Source organism: Neurospora tetraspora, assembly GCF_033439725.1.
Source record: "Neurospora tetraspora strain CBS 560.94 chromosome Unknown B0H65scaffold_4, whole genome shotgun sequence".
NCBI classification, from domain to species: Eukaryota; Fungi; Ascomycota; class Sordariomycetes; order Sordariales; family Sordariaceae; genus Neurospora; species Neurospora tetraspora.
Genome location: NW_026944386.1, coordinates 689,295 through 706,402, shown reverse-complemented (window position 1 = coordinate 706,402; position 17,108 = coordinate 689,295). Strand labels below are relative to the sequence as shown.

At 51.2% G+C, this 17,108-nt stretch overlaps 6 protein-coding genes across 6 annotated transcripts; 3 read left to right on the top strand and 3 right to left on the bottom strand.

Annotated features, from left to right (window-relative positions):
- The first annotated feature begins 672 nt into the window (after positions 1–672).
- On the top strand, positions 673–3,354 carry B0H65DRAFT_183583 (heterokaryon incompatibility protein-domain-containing protein). The gene has a single exon (XM_062821535.1). It carries the CDS (start codon positions 821–823, stop codon positions 3,179–3,181), a length of 2,361 nt encoding a protein of 786 aa, XP_062681331.1. The 5' UTR covers positions 673–820; the 3' UTR covers positions 3,182–3,354.
- A 1,880-nt stretch (positions 3,355–5,234) lies between these two features.
- B0H65DRAFT_424968 (uncharacterized protein) lies at positions 5,235–6,062 on the bottom strand (the record flags this gene model as incomplete). Its single annotated transcript, XM_062824542.1, has 3 exons — positions 5,235–5,577; positions 5,622–5,700; positions 5,795–6,062. 3 exons carry the CDS (start codon positions 6,060–6,062, stop codon positions 5,235–5,237), a joined length of 690 nt encoding a protein of 229 aa, XP_062681330.1.
- Positions 6,063–7,520: 1,458 nt separating this feature from the next.
- B0H65DRAFT_442214 (uncharacterized protein) lies at positions 7,521–10,454 on the top strand (the record flags this gene model as incomplete). Its single annotated transcript, XM_062825568.1, has 6 exons — positions 7,521–7,529; positions 7,602–8,130; positions 8,229–8,652; positions 8,839–9,203; positions 9,258–9,997; positions 10,311–10,454. 6 exons carry the CDS (start codon positions 7,521–7,523, stop codon positions 10,452–10,454), a joined length of 2,211 nt encoding a protein of 736 aa, XP_062681329.1.
- A 446-nt stretch (positions 10,455–10,900) lies between these two features.
- Positions 10,901–12,732, bottom strand: B0H65DRAFT_557809 (uncharacterized protein; the record flags this gene model as incomplete). Its single annotated transcript, XM_062830086.1, has 5 exons — positions 10,901–11,470; positions 11,526–11,843; positions 11,913–12,201; positions 12,290–12,332; positions 12,365–12,732. 5 exons carry the CDS (start codon positions 12,730–12,732, stop codon positions 11,193–11,195), a joined length of 1,296 nt encoding a protein of 431 aa, XP_062681328.1. The 3' UTR covers positions 10,901–11,192.
- A 380-nt stretch (positions 12,733–13,112) lies between these two features.
- Positions 13,113–14,714, top strand: B0H65DRAFT_523925 (major facilitator superfamily domain-containing protein; the record flags this gene model as incomplete). The annotated part of the gene is made up of 4 exons (XM_062828810.1): positions 13,113–13,214; positions 13,277–13,942; positions 14,003–14,196; positions 14,312–14,714. Exons 1-4 carry the CDS (start codon positions 13,167–13,169, stop codon positions 14,712–14,714), a joined length of 1,311 nt encoding a protein of 436 aa, XP_062681327.1. The 5' UTR covers positions 13,113–13,166.
- A 135-nt stretch (positions 14,715–14,849) lies between these two features.
- B0H65DRAFT_425241 (uncharacterized protein) lies at positions 14,850–16,829 on the bottom strand (the record flags this gene model as incomplete). The annotated part of the gene is made up of 3 exons (XM_062824558.1): positions 14,850–15,648; positions 15,724–16,001; positions 16,173–16,829. The coding sequence occupies 3 exons, from the start codon at positions 16,827–16,829 to the stop codon at positions 14,850–14,852; spliced, it is 1,734 nt and encodes a 577-aa protein (XP_062681326.1).
- Between the last annotated feature and the right edge of the window lie 279 nt (positions 16,830–17,108).

Below are 17,108 nucleotides of genomic sequence, written 5' to 3'. Positions count from 1 at the left end.
GTTCTCGTACGGTTTTGGTTCAGCGCTTGAAATTACCCATCTTACTCAACCCAACTCGACTCAATTCCAATTCGACGGTTCCGCGTTGAGTTTGGCAAGTTGGTCGCCTTCTTGAGTGCAAAACCTGTCGTATGAGGCCCTTCATACGAAAACTGTACCAGAACAAACGCAGACTAAGGCATTTTTATTCATTCCTGTATGGCTGCTTTCACAGCACGTTCATGCTGTGTTGTTCCAATTCGACTGCCGGCCGCGCCTTCCCTCGTTCTCCAACTCCCCAATCTTCTCCCAACTGGAAACCTCAGGGCAAGAGCAATGCAGTGACGCCAATGCTGAGAGAAATTGGAAATATTAGGATCCTGCAAATGGCAGCGGATTCTGCCCTTCTTCTCTTCCGTCTCGGCTTCATCCTGCTCGACGAAGAGCTCCACAACCCACAACACCACCGCCCGCTCAGCCATGCATCTCTCGCACCGCCATTCCCCGTCAATCTGACCAATTATATCGTCCAGGAATTCATATAAGCTTGAGGGAGGTTGACCAAAGGATTGATTGCGTGGTGAGACGTTGTACAGCAGCACATCCACCCGTGTCATAGCTAACCATTCAGATTCAGACAAGATACCTGTCATGATGCAGCCAACCATCGTCGCCCGCCATCAGCCATTCAAGGCAGACACAATGCCTTCGAGATCAGGTGACCATTGGGCAACAACGTCCGAAAAGCGTGTGCCTCGGCCTCGCTGAAAACTTCAATAACTCCATAGTTCTAGCTTCTGGATCCGTCAAGAGCAACCTTCGATACCATCGCACATTGCTCATGGAGTCTTCCTTTTCATCGAGACGCCAGCTATCGGTTCAGCAGGCCGACAGTACGACTGGCGGCACGGATGATGGCCCGCACCAGCTATCCACGATCACAGAGATCCCTCTGATTCGGAACAAGAAACTGCCGAAAGTCTGTAAACGATGCAAAAAGATCGATTTCAAAGCCGCTTTCGGCATGACACTCTTCTCACCCGAGTTCGTTTTCTTTCTTGGAAAGCTTGAAAAGGAGGGATCATGCATACTTTGCCGGTTTTTTTATTCGATGCGGTGTCGACCGAAAGAAAACAAACGCCATGGGGAGATAGGGGTCTACACCTTGCGATCGTATGATTTCAAGACCATACTTACAGGCACAGACTCGGCGGCCTACGATGTGCATGGTTGTGCCCATTCTAGGGTCCTCTGCGTTTTGGCCGGCGAGCCCGATTATTATGAAGGTGATCATGAGTTTCCGACAAGCGGGCATTGGATTGTTCCCCAAGTCTCTTCGACTGGGCCATTCTTCGACAGCAACTACGCAGAACCCCACCTAACCGCCCTACCTTTCTTCCCGGGATCAATCAATTATTCTTTACTACGGGCTTGGTGCGAACGATGTGATAATCATCACGAAACATGTGCATCAGGCACAACAAAAACCGGTGACAAGCAATCGGCCGGGCCTGTGGTACGATGCATTGATTGCCATACACGGGAGGTCGTCGAGATAAACACTTCGGACAGGTATCTCGCTCTCAGTTACGTTTGGGGCGCGCAGTCCGCACCGGTGAGCGCAGATGATATAGGTACTACGCAAACACTCTCGCCAAAGAGCGTACGTCTGCTTCCCAACGCTATACCTAAACTTATCGAAGACGCAATGATCGTTGTAAACCGTCTTGGGGAGCGGTACTTATGGGTTGATCAATATTGTATTGATCAAAACAACGCGGACGAAAAGCACGCTCAAATCGAGAACATGGCTTTCATCTATGAAGGAGCTTATGCAACTATCGTTGCATTTTCAGCATCAAACTCAGCCTCTGGTCTTCGAGGTGTCAATAATCTTCCAAGAAAACCATATCCCTCGGTACCACAAACAAAGCATCCATGTCCTCTTTCAGCTCTTCGGCCAAGTGCTATCAATTCTGCGCAGTTGGTCGCCTCTTCAGTTTGGATGACGAGAGGATGGACTTATCAAGAAGCCATCTTGTCACGTCGTCTGCTATTTTTCACGGATTACCAGGTTGAGTTCATCTGCTCGAACGCTGTGTGGCATGAATGTACTGTACCCCAAATGGAGGGTAAATATTCGGGAGGACGGAGACGGGCATTGGGAGTGAACTTTCTCAGAGCGATATCGCCAACAGAAAGACCAGAGTGGGACGACATAACCCCTGTGTCCACGGAAGAGCTCTTCGGATACATCGAAGAATACAGTGGGCGACACCTGAGTTATCAATCCGATGCTCTGAACGCTATAACTGGCCTGTTGTCACGCATATCAGTCGTCACATATTTGGGCATACCTGTCTATGACGCATCGGATTTTAAGGAACTTGAGAGACGCTCTCCAACTCCAATTGATGTAGATGCATACAAGCAGAGTCTGCTGGTGGAGTTTCTTGTCTGTCTCACATGGTATCCCGCCCATGAAAGCTTGCTGAGAAGAGATGCCTTTCCCAGTTGGTCCTGGCTCGGCTGGGAAGGACAAGTCAAATTTCCAGATATCGGTCCAGGGATATATGGATATGGTGCCGAAGTGAGTTCACTTTGGATTCCACAGCAGGTCACGCATGACAATGGCGAGATACAGGTCCCATTCCTTCAGTTTCTACAAGGGAATCTCTTGGATGAAGGGACAACTAGTGTCCTACCACACGTGAGCAAGTACCTCTGGGTAGAAGGCCCGGTAATGAAGATGAGCTTTGCCCTTGAACAATCAATTCCCAATGGCTCCAGACACGAGTCCTTCGTCTTCAGAAACTCTCGTCCATCTATGAGCGTCATGGAATGGGGATTATGGGACTCGCCGAGGATCAGTTATCGGACCTGCAAACCTGACAGTCAAAGCCAGGAGACTATGCATCAAAGAGTCATCACAGAGGAATGGGATTGTCTCTTACTTGCCTTCAGGACATTGCGCGGCGAGTTTCACGGTCATTTTCTCATTCTAGATCAAATTCGGCTGGATGCGGACACAGAAGCTGAAGACTATCACTCTGTAGTTGGGTCGGCCGAGCTACATCTTGTTTCTGAGGAGTTGAACAAGCAACCACTCTTTATTGAGGACTTGACCGAGCAAGAATTTGGTCCAGGTTCTTTCAGTGGTATATCGGACCCCACTCTACGACGGAAGATAAAGCTGGGCTAGTCGACGACGCCTCGTCAAGCGACTCAACTCTCAGATTGGACTAGTGGACATGAATCTCGGCTGTAAGGAAAGACGTTTGGCACTCTTCACTCCTTACCGCTGACGCAGAAGCGGACCGTTCCACTTATGTCAAATCTTGGTCAACAAGCATGGAACCGATGCCATCTCTTTTATTTACCAGGCTGGTCTACACTAGTGATGGAGGCCTGGGGACGGTGTATAAGGGATTTTTAACGATACCATCGCCTAGGATATTTTCTTTGGGAGTATTTCAAATTCATTGCTTTTTGTTTCCGACTACTTTCTCATCTCCTTCTTTCAAGTAGCCTACTTTTCCTTTTTCCTTTATGTTTCCATGCTTCAGTCTCTATGCGTCAGATCAACCACTGCTAGTTTTTAGTTTTCGCTTTCATCATACCTCTCCCTCAACCAACGACTCACATTATACATATGTAAGCGTGTTCTGGAAATGCTCACTGAATGCATCTCAACAACGACATAACCAAGGTTCCAAGTAGAAGCCGAGGGCTTACGCCCAACTAAAACTTCCATGCAACACAGGCGTTAGGCGTTAGGCGTTAGGTAAAGTACCTGTACCTTAACCGTCAAGTCCTGTTCTCAAGTCCCCTTTCAACCCGCCTCATATCTCACAACCATCTTGATCCCTCCTCCCAACTTCCAACTCCCAACTCCCAACTCCCCCGTCCTCCAAGACTCCCCCAACCCTCACCCCCTCCACCCAAAATCCCTAACCAACTCCATCGTAATCCCCTCCGGCCTCACCCCACTCTCCACCTACCTCCTCGCCTTATACATCTCCTCACTCCCGTCCAGTCATCTCTCACCACCCCCTTCTGTCCTTCCCCCCTCCCCTTCTCTCCCCATTGAACCCATCCCCCACAACGACACCAGGAGCAGCTTCGCTACATAATCCGTCTCGCTCTCTCCGTCATCGATATCCTCACTAAATCATAGAACATCACAGATGAGCGCGTAGAAGGGTTGGTACGGGTGGCGGCGCTGGAGCGGAGGTAGGTGGTGGCTGGGTGCGAGACGTGCGTGGGGTTGATTGAGGTTTTGGGTGTTGGGAGATGCCGCATGTAGCCCGTAGATGTGGACGCTGGCGTCTTCCTTGTAGGGGCCTGTTAGTTCGGTGAGACGGGAGGGAGGGGGTTGACCTGGACTTCGCGCGGCTTTGTGTTGGGGGTGAAGTTGCGACGGCCGGTGGTGGCGCCGTCTTCTCAGGTGACTGGGAAGGGAGAGGAGAGTGGTGGAGCGCATGGTAACGGGAAGGACGGAGGTCGTATAGAGCGGGATGTACCGGGTTTAGAAAGAGATGAGGAAGATAAGGTGCGGACACTCAATTGTTGTAGCTGAATAGTTGGTCCAATGAATACCATCGAGAAGGTGGGTTATTCGTGGCCCTTGTAAGTAGATATCTAAGGCTTGTATGGAACTGCGCGAGTTACTTATCCAACTGGAGCCCGCAGGAAGATCTGGACTGAAGTCCATCGGCACGCGGAGCCGGGGCCGGAGGGTGAGGGGGTAATATGGGGATGGGACCGTGGCCGGGACTTCGACCGGGGACCAGGAAGTGGAAATGGACGAGAACCAGAACCAGAACGAGAACAGGGAGAATGGGGTGTGCGACGATAGGGACAAGGACTCGCAAATTCCTTTGTTACTACGCTGCGGATTCTTTCCTTGTGGACTAACATCATAATGAGGTTGAACTTTGGTGACAAGCGTGTGGGCGGTTGGCCAGTATGCAGTATCCAACAATATGAACCATCGCCCTTGAAAATAGTCCCCAAGCAAACTGATAACCCTCCGGACTTCCGCCTCTCTCCTACAGCCACGAGAAGCAAACACTGAAATATACGTCACCAAAGAGAAACCTGAGCTCCAGGTGCAAAAAATTAGTTAATGACTGTATGCGTTCCAGTCAGCCACAAGACAAGTCGACGTAACCCCAGGAGCTACTCACACCAAAAAACAACTAACCGCTCCAATAACCCAGAACTGAAGTTTCAGTTCGTTCAACCACCCCATATCATCTGTCCCCGTGTCCATAGGTATGTAGCCTCGAAGCCAACAGCCTGGCGTCGAATCTCGAAGGTGGTCCTCGAGCTTTAGCAGGCGGCTGCATCGTAGGTAGTTTGCAAGGTTTAAAAGGCGGAACAAGGAGAGGAAAAGAAAAGTTAGTGTTGCCTGGACCAAGGCCAATACGGCCATACGGTTGCTGGACATAGCCGTACTTCTGTGGAGCCGGCAGGTCCGGTTCCCCCTCCTTTGGTCGAGTAGAGTGAGGTTCTAGCCAATTCCCGTTTGTACACCAATATTTAATGCCTTGGCATTCGTTGATGAATTCGTCTTTGTGCCTGTCGGTGAACGTTCTTGCGACATCCTAGATGAATCGGTCCAGTTCCAGCTCAAAGACTTTATAATAGTTGCACCTTGCGCGATACATATCGTCGTCGTTCTTGATTGTCTCGAGAGAACGCGGGGGGGTCGAGTACCTGCTCCCTATGCTAGAACGTTAGCATCTTACCATAGAGAGACCGGAGACATCGGTCTACAAGCTGGCAACCAGAGAAGATGATAATGGGGGACACCTACCGAGGAGAATCTTCAGTTCCTTGACCTTCGACTTGATTGTGGAGTTAAAGGTGTTGGGGTCCTTTGTGTAACACTCGGCGTAACGCCTAAACAGCTTGAACCTCGCCATGAGCTTCGCCAAAGGTTCGGAACAGTTCCGATGACCCGGGAACCTCCCAGCCCATCCGCCGATGTATGGACCGGCCAATGACCCAAAGATAAATTTTTCCTCGGTGTTCCAGTCGATAGGTTCATGATCAAGATGTCGTAGAATTTTCTCCATGATGCGGTAAGAGTTCGTGATTCAAGCGCTTTTTAAGTGAATAAGTAAATGGCCGGGGAGTGATATTGCGTTGTGTTGGAGCATAACAGAAAAGATGTGGATTGCAAGGACAAAGTTGCAAAACGAACAAGGAGAATGATCCATCTCGAGAGCGCGCAGTTCTTGACTCGCGCTTGCCCAAATAAATGGCGATAGATTCGACACGTTGCTGCGCAGATGTTCTGCCGACTTCCACCGAGCAGACGCACCTTCCGCCCGACTGGCTTGCAAAGGAGAAAGGATCGCTATGATAATAATCAAACCAAGAACTTTCCAAGGAGAGTTCTTTCCTTTGAGAGTTCCTTCCTTTGCCTTTCATGAGAAGAACAGTCACCAGAACACGCAGCAAAACAGAAACTACAAGCGAGCAACCCCAGATCAAGTCCATGCAATTATCGTCGAGGAAACCGCACTGGATGCCCTGTCGACCACCCGTATCCTCCAAATTCATCCCAAAAGCCTCGGCTTCAAGACCTTCACAGCATCCGCCTTTCACCAGAGACATCCCAGTAATGCCATGGATGAAATGGGGCAGTTGCCCTAGACGCTCTGAAAGATGTTGGTTGAGCGAATAGGTACTGTTGTGTGGTGTTCAATCACCAAACACAAGGCGGCGAGGGGTCTCGCATGTTTGAGGAGAGGGGAGGAGAGGACAAGAGCGGGCAGGAGCATGAGCAGGAGCAGGAACGATCGATCAAGCAAAATTGCAAAAGAACGAGAAGTAGCACGTGAGCAGGCACCAATGTAGGTGGTACATGTACAATGTCCTTGCCGTGTGCGACAGTAATAACCGGCAGTGGAATATAGTGAATGACGCGCGGTCCCGTCCAGGCCACGATCGTCTTCTCTGATTTTCCACCGTCTTCCAGTCTTCTGCCTAACGGCCCCCTTCGCGCAATGCCATCAATTACTCTCGCTTGAACAAATGGAAGTTTCCAAAGCTCACTAATGTTGATGACACATCGGCATCTATTGTGCTCCGTTTCCTCCGGCGACCGAACCTTTACCTCTCGCCAATTCCTTCGGACCATCACAGGCAAGCGACAATCCCCATCTCCACAAACATCTCGTCCTGAGCTATGCGACAGTCCGACCGAAGTATTTGACAGCAAGAAAGAAAATGATGGGGACAAGGTGGGTCATTGCGTGGTTTGGAGGAGTACTGCATGGTACACCATACTCGGATCTCTAGAGCAGTGAAACCATGGGCAGGCTGATCAAGCGCACAAATCTCACGAGAACCAACTGTCCTCGCCCAATCGGTTCAATCGCTTACGGTGCAACAAGCCATTCGCTGCCATCCGAGAACTGTCATATATGCTCCGGCTCCACTGGGCCATAGTCCTTCACTTCTCCACCGTCAACACTTCGCGTTGCCGCTTAGGAAGGCCCCAGGACGGTGGCCTACAACACGCTAGAATGAATATGGTAAGCCTCGACTATTCCTTGTTTGCATATTATAGTGAGTTATGGATTGCTGACTCTTGTTTCCGAACCTAGGAGCCACTTGCATCTGACGCCCAACCGCCCGAGATCAACGAACGCGAACGCGGGCCTGACATCTCTGAGTCGAGAGATCTTACCTCTTCTCCATCGAAAGCTGCGCCTATACCTGCGGATGAGAGCAATGAAGAAGCACCGTGGAGAACTTGGTGGGAGGAGTCGACTTCTTCCAGTCGCTTTCTTGTTGCAAAAAAGCCTTTGCCGGGAACAAGATGCAAGAAATGCAAGAGATCGGAATTAGAAACGCTGGGAGAACTCACCTGGTCACTTGATGATGAGAGTTCTCGCACCTGCTGGCAGTGCCTTATCGTCCTTACTATGGCCGAAATGATACTTGGGAGACCTCTCTCAGGCATTGACCTGGTCTATGTATGCTCGGTTATACCTTTCCGGCGCAGTTGCTGCGAGGCTCACTATGAACAGCCACTACTTTCCATTGACCGGCTTCATGTTATTTCTGGTCCTGATGATGATCCTCATAACGATCGGTCTCATACGATCTTTAACGTGTTTGTCTACCAACCATGTAAGTATTGACGCAATCAGAGATCCCCGTCCTTTCCACCAATTAGAAACAATGTCGAAGCTCATAGGAACCGACAATAGGCGTCGATGAATATATAGCGCCCGTGTTTCTCAGTGACTTATACACCGAATCGGATTTCGAAATATTTGTGTCCCATTCGTTCAAGGTGGCGCGTACTTGGCTTGAAAGCTGTCTCCAGGATCATGCCGACTGTCCTGGTAAAGTAGAAGCACTCTTGCCACGACGTTTAATCTTTGTTGGCAACGGCATTGAAGATGTTCGACTTGTTGAAAACAGCAAAGCTACCTTTGGCCGCTATACATGCCTTGGCCATTGTTGGGGAACCAAGCAACCTCTAAGGACGACAAGGGACAATATCAAAGCTCATCGCCTAAACATCGATTGGAAGAGAATTCCAAGGACCTTTCAAGACGCGATTCAATTCACTCAACATCTAGGGATACATTATCTGTGGATCGATTCTCTATGCATTATTCAGGATGATTCGGACGATTGGGCTGAGTAGTCTGGCAACATGTGCAACATATACGAGAATTCGTATCTCACCATTGCGGCTACTTCAGCGTCTGATAGCAGTCAAGGCCTCTCTATCAGAGAATGCGCCAACTATGTGCGGCTGCGTGGGTCAACATCATCCGATATCTCGTTTGACCTTGTGGGATATAAACGCCCTCATTGATCCAAAAGTACTTTTGTTACCCGTGGTCATCCTCATCCCCATATACCCGTCAACGAGAATCCGCCATTGTTTAGCCGTGCGTGGGTATTGCAGGAGCGTATCTTAGCTCCAAGGGTTGTACACTTCTGCGGAGAAGAATTGATGTGGGAGTGTAGGTCTATGACCTTCTGTGAATGTCTGCCTCCGCATCTTGGTGGTACCTATCCGAACGGCACTCTTAAACCCATATTTCATCGCGACCTCAAGCAGGGACACCCTGCACAAATGGTCTCCAGTTGGCATGATGTACTTCTTGAGTATTCAGCTCTGAATCTGAGCCATGAAGCTGACAAACTCCCTGCGCTCTCCGGACTGGCCAAGCAGAATGGGCGTGGTAGACTTTCGGCTAAATACCTAGCAGGACTCTGGAGTAACTCTATTATGATAGACCTACTGTGGAGTTCCCATTATTCCAGCCGCGTCAAGCTTGAACGTGGCCCAGAAGCGTGGAGAGCTCCGAGCTGGTCGTGGGCATCACAAAATACCGTTGTCAGGTTTCCTACCAGGATTCCCGATATCATGATGGCCTACATAGACCTAGTCAGTTGCGAAACCATTCCAGCTACTCTAGACCCTACTGGCAAAGTCTCTGCAGGTACATTGGTCGTATCGGGAAAGCTTCGTGACGCGCGAATTATCCGTGAGTTCGTGAAGGAGCAGGACCTAGAAGAGGGGAAGATAAAGATGGGAACACTCACGCTGAGAATCCAAGATACAGGGGCTCAGATTCAGTCGCGTTTCGTCATGTTTGACTCTGGGGAATATGTTATACGTGGTGTTTCTGCGAGTGCGACAGTTACGATGGACTCGCCTTTTCATCTTCTTCATTCTGAGATGAATACGCAGCATAACGACTACTACAAAGGCAGCCAAGTCAAATGTCTTCAGTTGGTTCAGGTGGGATACGCTGAGCTATTAGAAGGGAGGGGTACGACGTGGGAGGAGGACCAAAGGCAGAAGAAAGGAAATACCGGAGGCCAAGATGGTGGCGAAAGGGAAGAAAAAAAAGAAGAAGAGGGGGAAGAGGAAGAAGAAGAAGGTGAAGACGAGGAGCAAGGACAGGAGGAAAAAGAAGGGAGTGAAGCAGGGGAGAAAGCAGATCAAGACCAAGACAAACCTACCGATTGGGTATGTCACAGCGGCGTAGAAGATTTCCTTCGTCAGCTAGTCAGGTCCTCTGCAGAGTATTCCCTAATTTTACAGAAACTCGAAGGCGACAACACATACCGGCGCATCGGAATGCTAATTCAACATCGCTCGGTCGGTCCCAATGAGCCTCCACGGCCCATGTTACCACTATGGAGCGACAACCCGAGCGTTTTAGACTCCGATGAAGGGGTTGAGACAACGATCACGATCCTCTAGTATCTACTTGGAACAGCGATGTATCTCGGGGACAACAACAAGGAACAGACAATCACTATTCTCAAATTACCTACAGGGTGTCACCGTTATGATGCGTATCTCACCGCGCCTGCTTCCATATTCTGATTTGATGGACCTCGAAATGGGTCGCGAACATGAACATGATGGGGGCTGGATTTTGCGAGGGATGGAGAGCGTGTGGTCAAGCACAGATTGGTGAGCTGGATCAAAGGGGAGCACGGAATGTAGAACCTTGATGAGATTACGAATTTTCTTTGCGTTATCAGTTCTCAATTCGGTTGGAAAATGTTTCTGTTCAAGCTGGCGCTGTTACGTTCCTCCTCTTCCTTCTCTTCGGTTCCTTCCCCTGTTTGGATTGCTTTTTGCCTCATTTTTTGCTTGCTTTTCCATCCTCGCAATACTTTCATGCGAATTATGCAAAGAAAATTTAATTCAATTTGTTTGAGAAGTTGCTGCTCCATTCTGTGGGCGGTGATCGCCGACGCAACAGGATCTGTGCTTCATAGGCGCACAATCTCACTAAAATAGCTACATACGACCATACCCACCGGAAAACTCGGGATCCCGTCCGCTCTCCCATAGATAAGCCAGTGAGGGCCAGACTAGTAGTTGGGTCGGTGACGACCAGCGAATCCCTGGTGTTGTATGTTTTTTGCTCCACTTCCCTTTTTGTCGCCGCATATCCAAGCTGATTGGGGAACGAAGGGGAAGGAGCGACTTTGAGGGTAGAAGATGGCAAGAACGATGTGATGTGTTAGGGCACTGAGCCTATCCACAGCAACTGCGAAATTACTTTTTTTGCTGATTTTTATGACTGGGCGATGAACGATTGTTTCTCTTCCTTTCCTCTGCCCAATACCTCCCGTGAGCATCACTGCTTTCCCCTCTCTCCCCGCGGGCGATTGTAGCTTCAACGCGAACTCTTTGTCGTCGCTACTCAGTCGGACCATAGACGAACATCCTCCTCCTCGTATTCCACATTGGGAGTTCGTCTGCTCAATAGAGGACTGTTGCCGCTAATCCGTTCCCACCAGTGCGCATCAATACACGCTTGTCGGGAAGCAAACACCGCCGGACGCGCTCTGGCAACCACCGAGTCCTCATACCTGTCGATTGCACTCCGAAACTCAGCAGTCGTGTCTTCCAGATGTGGGAGTACTTGTTGCGCAAACTCCAGGACGTCCAAGATGGCATGGTTGGCACCCTCGCCGCGGTCTAAACGCATGCGTTAGGTCAGTCGCCTTCAATTTCGGAGAGACGACAAACTCACACATAGCCATAGGATGCAAGGCATCTCCCACAAGTGTCACTCGACCTGTACTTCGCAGACCCTTTGGCGGCGCCCAGTCCGACAGGTCAAGACGTTTGACTTCAGTGTCTTCAGGAGCGTTACAGACAAGTGATTTGAACGGCTCGCTCCACGATTCAGCAAACGTCTTGAGAAGCCTGAGTTTCTCATTATTGGTTTCGGGAACCGGGACCGGTGACGATTGCCCAAGCACGCCGCTGCGGATGGGCCATGAGACAACCACCTGGACGGTATACTTGTCCGTCCGCTTATCAGGGTTGTTCCCAGGTGCATCGAGGACTAGAGGTATTTTCATGTCAACACCATACCCACTAGATCTAACTGGTGGAATTTGGAATGCTTTCTTACCGCTGATGTAAACATACGACATCGTCGCAGGACAACTCCCTTGCAAGAAAAACGGATCAAGCGTCCTTACCGGCTCGATTTCTTCCTTTGAGCAGTCGAGTCTGACACCCATCACTCTCACTGGAATTCGGTACCTCGGATACTGCTCGTCCGGGAACAAAGCACGGCGAATCACTGAGTTGGCACCATCGCAAGCCGCGAGAAGAGTCCCCGAGGTTGATGTCCCATCGTCAAATGTCACGGTGACAGAGTCCTCTCGGTTATCGACTTGGGTGACGCTCTTATCCCACTACAACCCCATTCAATCCGGTTAGCATCATTGCACACCACTGACAATTATCCCATCTGCCCAGCAACGTAGCTCAAAAAGCACCAACCTTCACCTCGACACCCACTCCGAGCAACTCCCTCAATCTCCTCCTCTCAACCCTCACCCTGCTGTTCTCTCCCACCTCTGGCACAGAAGATTCAATTCCCCTGTGCTCAAATCATAAAAGGGGAAAGTTCCCGTTCGGCCATCCTCAACGGCTTTCCTATCGACGTATGTCTCCGGTAATCGCTGCACCAGTTCCTCAGGCAGGAGAGAGCGGAGAGCAGCCAGGAACCAGTGAATGGTCAAGCCCCAACCCAGATTTTCCTTCTTGTCTCGATCCGTTGGACCTGGCTGGCGGTCGAAGATGGTGAAGGGGATCGAATGGAGTTGGAGAGATTGAGCGAGGACAAGGCCAGAAATGCCGGCGCCAATGATCAAAACGTGTGGTTTTGGCTTCTGATTGCTGTCGGAGGCGTTCAATCCTCCAAAGGGGGCATTACTTGGCATTTTGATTGAGGTTCACCAGTGGTGATACACTGACAACTTGCAGACGCGGAGACGGACGGCTCATTCCAGATTTCATGTGTGAGGTCGTACCAAGTTATATCTACCGCTTGGCTTGGGAATATACACATATTTTCCCGAAAAAGCGGATGCACGGCGGATGTAAGTCTTCGGTAGTCAAGTCCTGGGTCGTTTTCTGGTCGTGAAAACCATGCATGTGAGCTGATATTGGCCCTCAGTTTCACCTCGCTTGTTTGAGTTTTACGGTACAGCAAACCAGATGGGCGCCGTTGCATGAACATGGTGGAACGTGGATTGCAATTGGGACTTGGAGGGTAATACCTAAAGTCTGACATGCCGCCACAGGGACTGGATCGGATCCCGCCTTTGACCACTCCTCACTTCGGAGGAAGATCGACTGGCACATTGTCCCTCTCATGTTCCTCTGCTACACCTTGCAATTTCTCGACAAGGTCATCCTCAACGTGAGTCATCCTTCCCCATCACGTTGCCCCACTCCATCACCTGCTAACCTCCGAACGTCCAGTACGCAGCAGTGATGGGCCTCCCCGTCGACCTCCACCTCAAAGGCAACCAATTCTCCAACATTGCCACTTTTCTCTTCGTCGGCCTTTTGTGCTTCGAGGTCCCCAACGTATACCTCCTCCAACGCCTACCCTCAGCCAAATGGCTCGGCGCCAATGTCACCCTCTGGGGCATCGCCACCGCCTGCGGCGCCGCTGCACACTCCTACCGCACCATTTTGGTGTCTCGCGTGTTCTTGGGCATCTTCGAAGCCACCATCGGTCCTTCCCTCATGCTCATTAGCAGCCAGTGGTACACCAAATCGGAAGCTGCTCCTCGCTTCTCATTTTGGTATCTGGGCTTAGGCGTAGGGCAGATTGTTGGTGGACTGGCGTCGTTTGGGTTCCAGCATATTGTCCCTAGCGAGGGGAGGCTGGCGGGGTGGAGAATCATGTTCGTTGTGTTGGGAGTGATCACGGTTGTGGTTGGGTTGGCAGTGATTCTCGTGTTGCCGGACACCCCGATGAAGGCGAAGTGGTTGAGCGAGAGGGAGAAGGTGGCGCTTTTGAGGCATGTCAGTGTTAACCAGACGGGGATTGAGAATACAAAGAGGGGTTTCAGGTGGAAGGAGGTGGTGGAGGCGGTAATGGATATGCAGGTTTGGTTATTGTTGCTTTCGGTTGTGTTGGTGAGTTTTAGCTGCCTTTGTCTTTGTGGTGTTTGATGGCGAGTTACTGACATGTTCTAGCTTTCGGTGTCGAGCGGTGTGGTGACAACATACTCGGCCACTCTCATTCGCAACCTCGGGTATGATCCCAAGAAAGCGGCCCTGATGAACACTCCCTCCGGAGCCGTCAGTATCTTCTTCACGCTGTTCGTCGGTTATGGCATCCGTAAGCAGTCCTATCGTTGGGCGTGGATCATTGCCTGCATCGTTCCTGCGTACGTCTGCCGTTCATCTCTCATCGCTCTCCTCCCAACTCGGTCCTCACCTTTCCCCTATCCCTTTACCGCTTTCCCATTATCATCCCAGGTTATCACTAACACACCCCCACAGCATCCTAGGCGGCGCCCTGATGTCCTTCCTCCCGACCACCAACCGCTCTGGCATTCTCGCAGGCATCTACCTCGTGAACGCCGTCGTCGCTCCCCTCCCCATCTTCTACAACTGGACCATATCCAACATTGCCGGAACCACCAAGCGTGCTTTTGCCGCCGCCATCATCAGCGGGTCATTTTCCTTGGGAAACATCATCGGCCCCCAGACCTTCAGAGCGAAAGATGCGCCGGAGTATAGGCCGGCCAAGATTGCGGTTATGGCGACGCAAGCTGGGTGTGCGGTGACTACTTTTGCGTTGTTTTTGTGGTATGTTTGGAGGAATAAGACGCGGGATGGGCAGAAAGAGGTGGAGAGTGGGAAGGTGGATTGGGAGAACAAGAGGTTTAGGTATGTGTACTGATTTGGAACGGAATGGAAGTGGAAGACTGATGCAGTGGTGCATTTGACCATCTGCTATCAGTGTGTACGCAATCTGGGTTTCAATATTAGCCTGCTCGGCCGATTCTGTTGAAAGGCTGCTCAGGACCAGGCCATATCAGTCAGTCCGTCGGCCCCTGGATGAATCCTCCTCTTCTACTTCTGTCCTTCTCAACATCGGCGCCCCTTCCTCTTCTTCACCGCTCTCACTCCTTTGATACCTCACCCCGCCCTCGGTCATCTCCAAATCCACATCTTCCTGTCCATCCCTTACCCCTTCCTTCTTCACATCCGTCTCCTTCCCCAAGACAGCCCACAACGCACTCCCAACAATCAAGCCACACCCAACCACACTCCACCCACTCATCGTCCGTCCAAACACCCACCTATCAAACCCCGCCGCGAACAACATCTGCGTATAAACCATCGCCGTCGCCCGATTCGATTTTGTTGCTCCCCTCGTCATCGTCCCCCGTCTTCCTCCCCCAGCCCTTCCTTCACCTCCCCTCCTCCTACCTTGTCCTCCCTCAACCCTCTCCTTCCCATCCCCGTCCTTTCCAGGCCCAGCCCCCAACCCACTCGTCAAAAGAAACTGCATAACGAACCCCGCCACTCCCAGTCCCACAAGCAACGCCCATTGATATACCCCCCGCGGCAGTCCCCATCGAATAGCGGGTACCAAATCCGTAGCTTCCTGCCCGATGTCCAAAACGGGGCAGAGCAGGAGAGCCAAAAGGGAGACGAGGGTGCACCAGAGGCTGAAATAGTTGACGGATATCAAGGGGTGCGTGGAGGGACCGAGGGCGCGGATGGTGGTGTAGGCTGAGGAGGCGCCGAGGACGGAGAGGAGGGCGGTGAGGATGCCTATTAGGCGTTCTGCGGGGGAGACGTCGGGGATACCGGTGGAATCAGGGATGCTGGTAGTCACAATGGTGGTTGCGACCGAGGAAGGTGCGGAAACCGTGGCAGATGGGTATGTGAGGTTGGTTAACGTGGGAAACGCGGAGGAGGTGATGTTGTTTTGGTTGGAGCCAAAGGAGGGTGAGACGGTTGCTGCTGGTGTAGAGGAGGCGAAGAACGAAACAGGGCGAGCGATCAACACAACCCCCGCCAAAGCCACAAAACTCGCTATCTGCTCTTTTTTGGTGAATGGGTCTTTGAGTAAAAGGTGAGATAGATAGCCGGAGAGGGAGGGGGCGAGGAAGGTGATTACTGTTGCTTCGGCGATGGGGAGGTAGAGCATGGAGTACCAGAGGGGGAAGATGCCGAACTATTCTCAGTCAGTTTTATTCACTTCCGGAATCACAGTTCACATCTTTCGCCCCCGCCCTCCATTTACCAGTCATCTCCCATTTACCCCTTCACCCCTTCAACCTACCACAAACCTCCGTCCACGAACCATGCAGCCATGGAAGAAAGAATAACAAGTAGGAATACTCACAAACCCGGTAACACCCCTCAACACCAACAACCACCTAACCTCCCTCCTCCCCCACGGCGCATACTCGACCTTTTTCCAATGCATGTAGAGAAGCGAGAGGAGGGCCGTGAGGAACATCCGGGCGAAAAGGATTTGGAAGGGGTGCATTCCTGCTTCTTTTCCCCCTTCTCCTGAGAGTTCAAGTAACCGCGCGGCGAGGTTCATCAAAGCCCCGAACAGCTGGGCGATGGCTACTTGAAAGAGGGGGCGGTTGCGGTGGAGGAAGTTGCTGATTCGAGATTTTAGGTTGGAAGTATTGGGCCTATCGGGGCCATGTTGTTGTTGGAAAGAGCGGGGAGGAGGAGGGGATGGAGAGCGGGAGAGGGTCCGACGGATGTGTTGAAATGAGGGGGAGAGGAGCTCGTGCTCGGAGAAGGGGGAGGTGGTTAGGGAGCGGAGGGCGGAAGGTTGGAGGGTTGAGAGGTCGGGGATGGCTCTGAGGTTGTTGTGAGTGTGACCTTTGGCGGACCCGGCGGCCTTGTCGATGAGTAGGTCGGGGGAGGATGAAGATGATGATGATGAGGAGGAGGATGGGAGGTTGATCATCGTGTAGGAGTCTTCGCCATCGTAGGGGTTGAAGGCCGGTTTGGAGTCGGGCGGGTTATCATAGCCGGACATTCTGTGGATGAATCATGGGCGGTGCTTGTAATGATGGAGTCCGTGAGGCGTGAACTGAGACACCGAAGCAAACCTTTGGTGACAAAAGGATCGGTGGGAAAACTAAACGGTGATGTATAAGTCTATAATGCTGGCGATACAAACAAAGATGACGATCTGCTCTAACCTATTCAACAACGAACAATATTGAGGTACGAGGACTCTAGAAAGATTGATTGATGTGAGGTTGAAGGAGTGAAGATTCTGCAGTTAGCCAAGACGAAAAGATCGGGTCACCTG

Excerpts from the sequence above, each read along its gene's own strand:
- B0H65DRAFT_183583 (XM_062821535.1), top strand. The coding sequence starts at position 821 with ATGGAGTCTTCCTTTTCATCGAGACGCCAGCTATCGGTTCAGCAGGCC.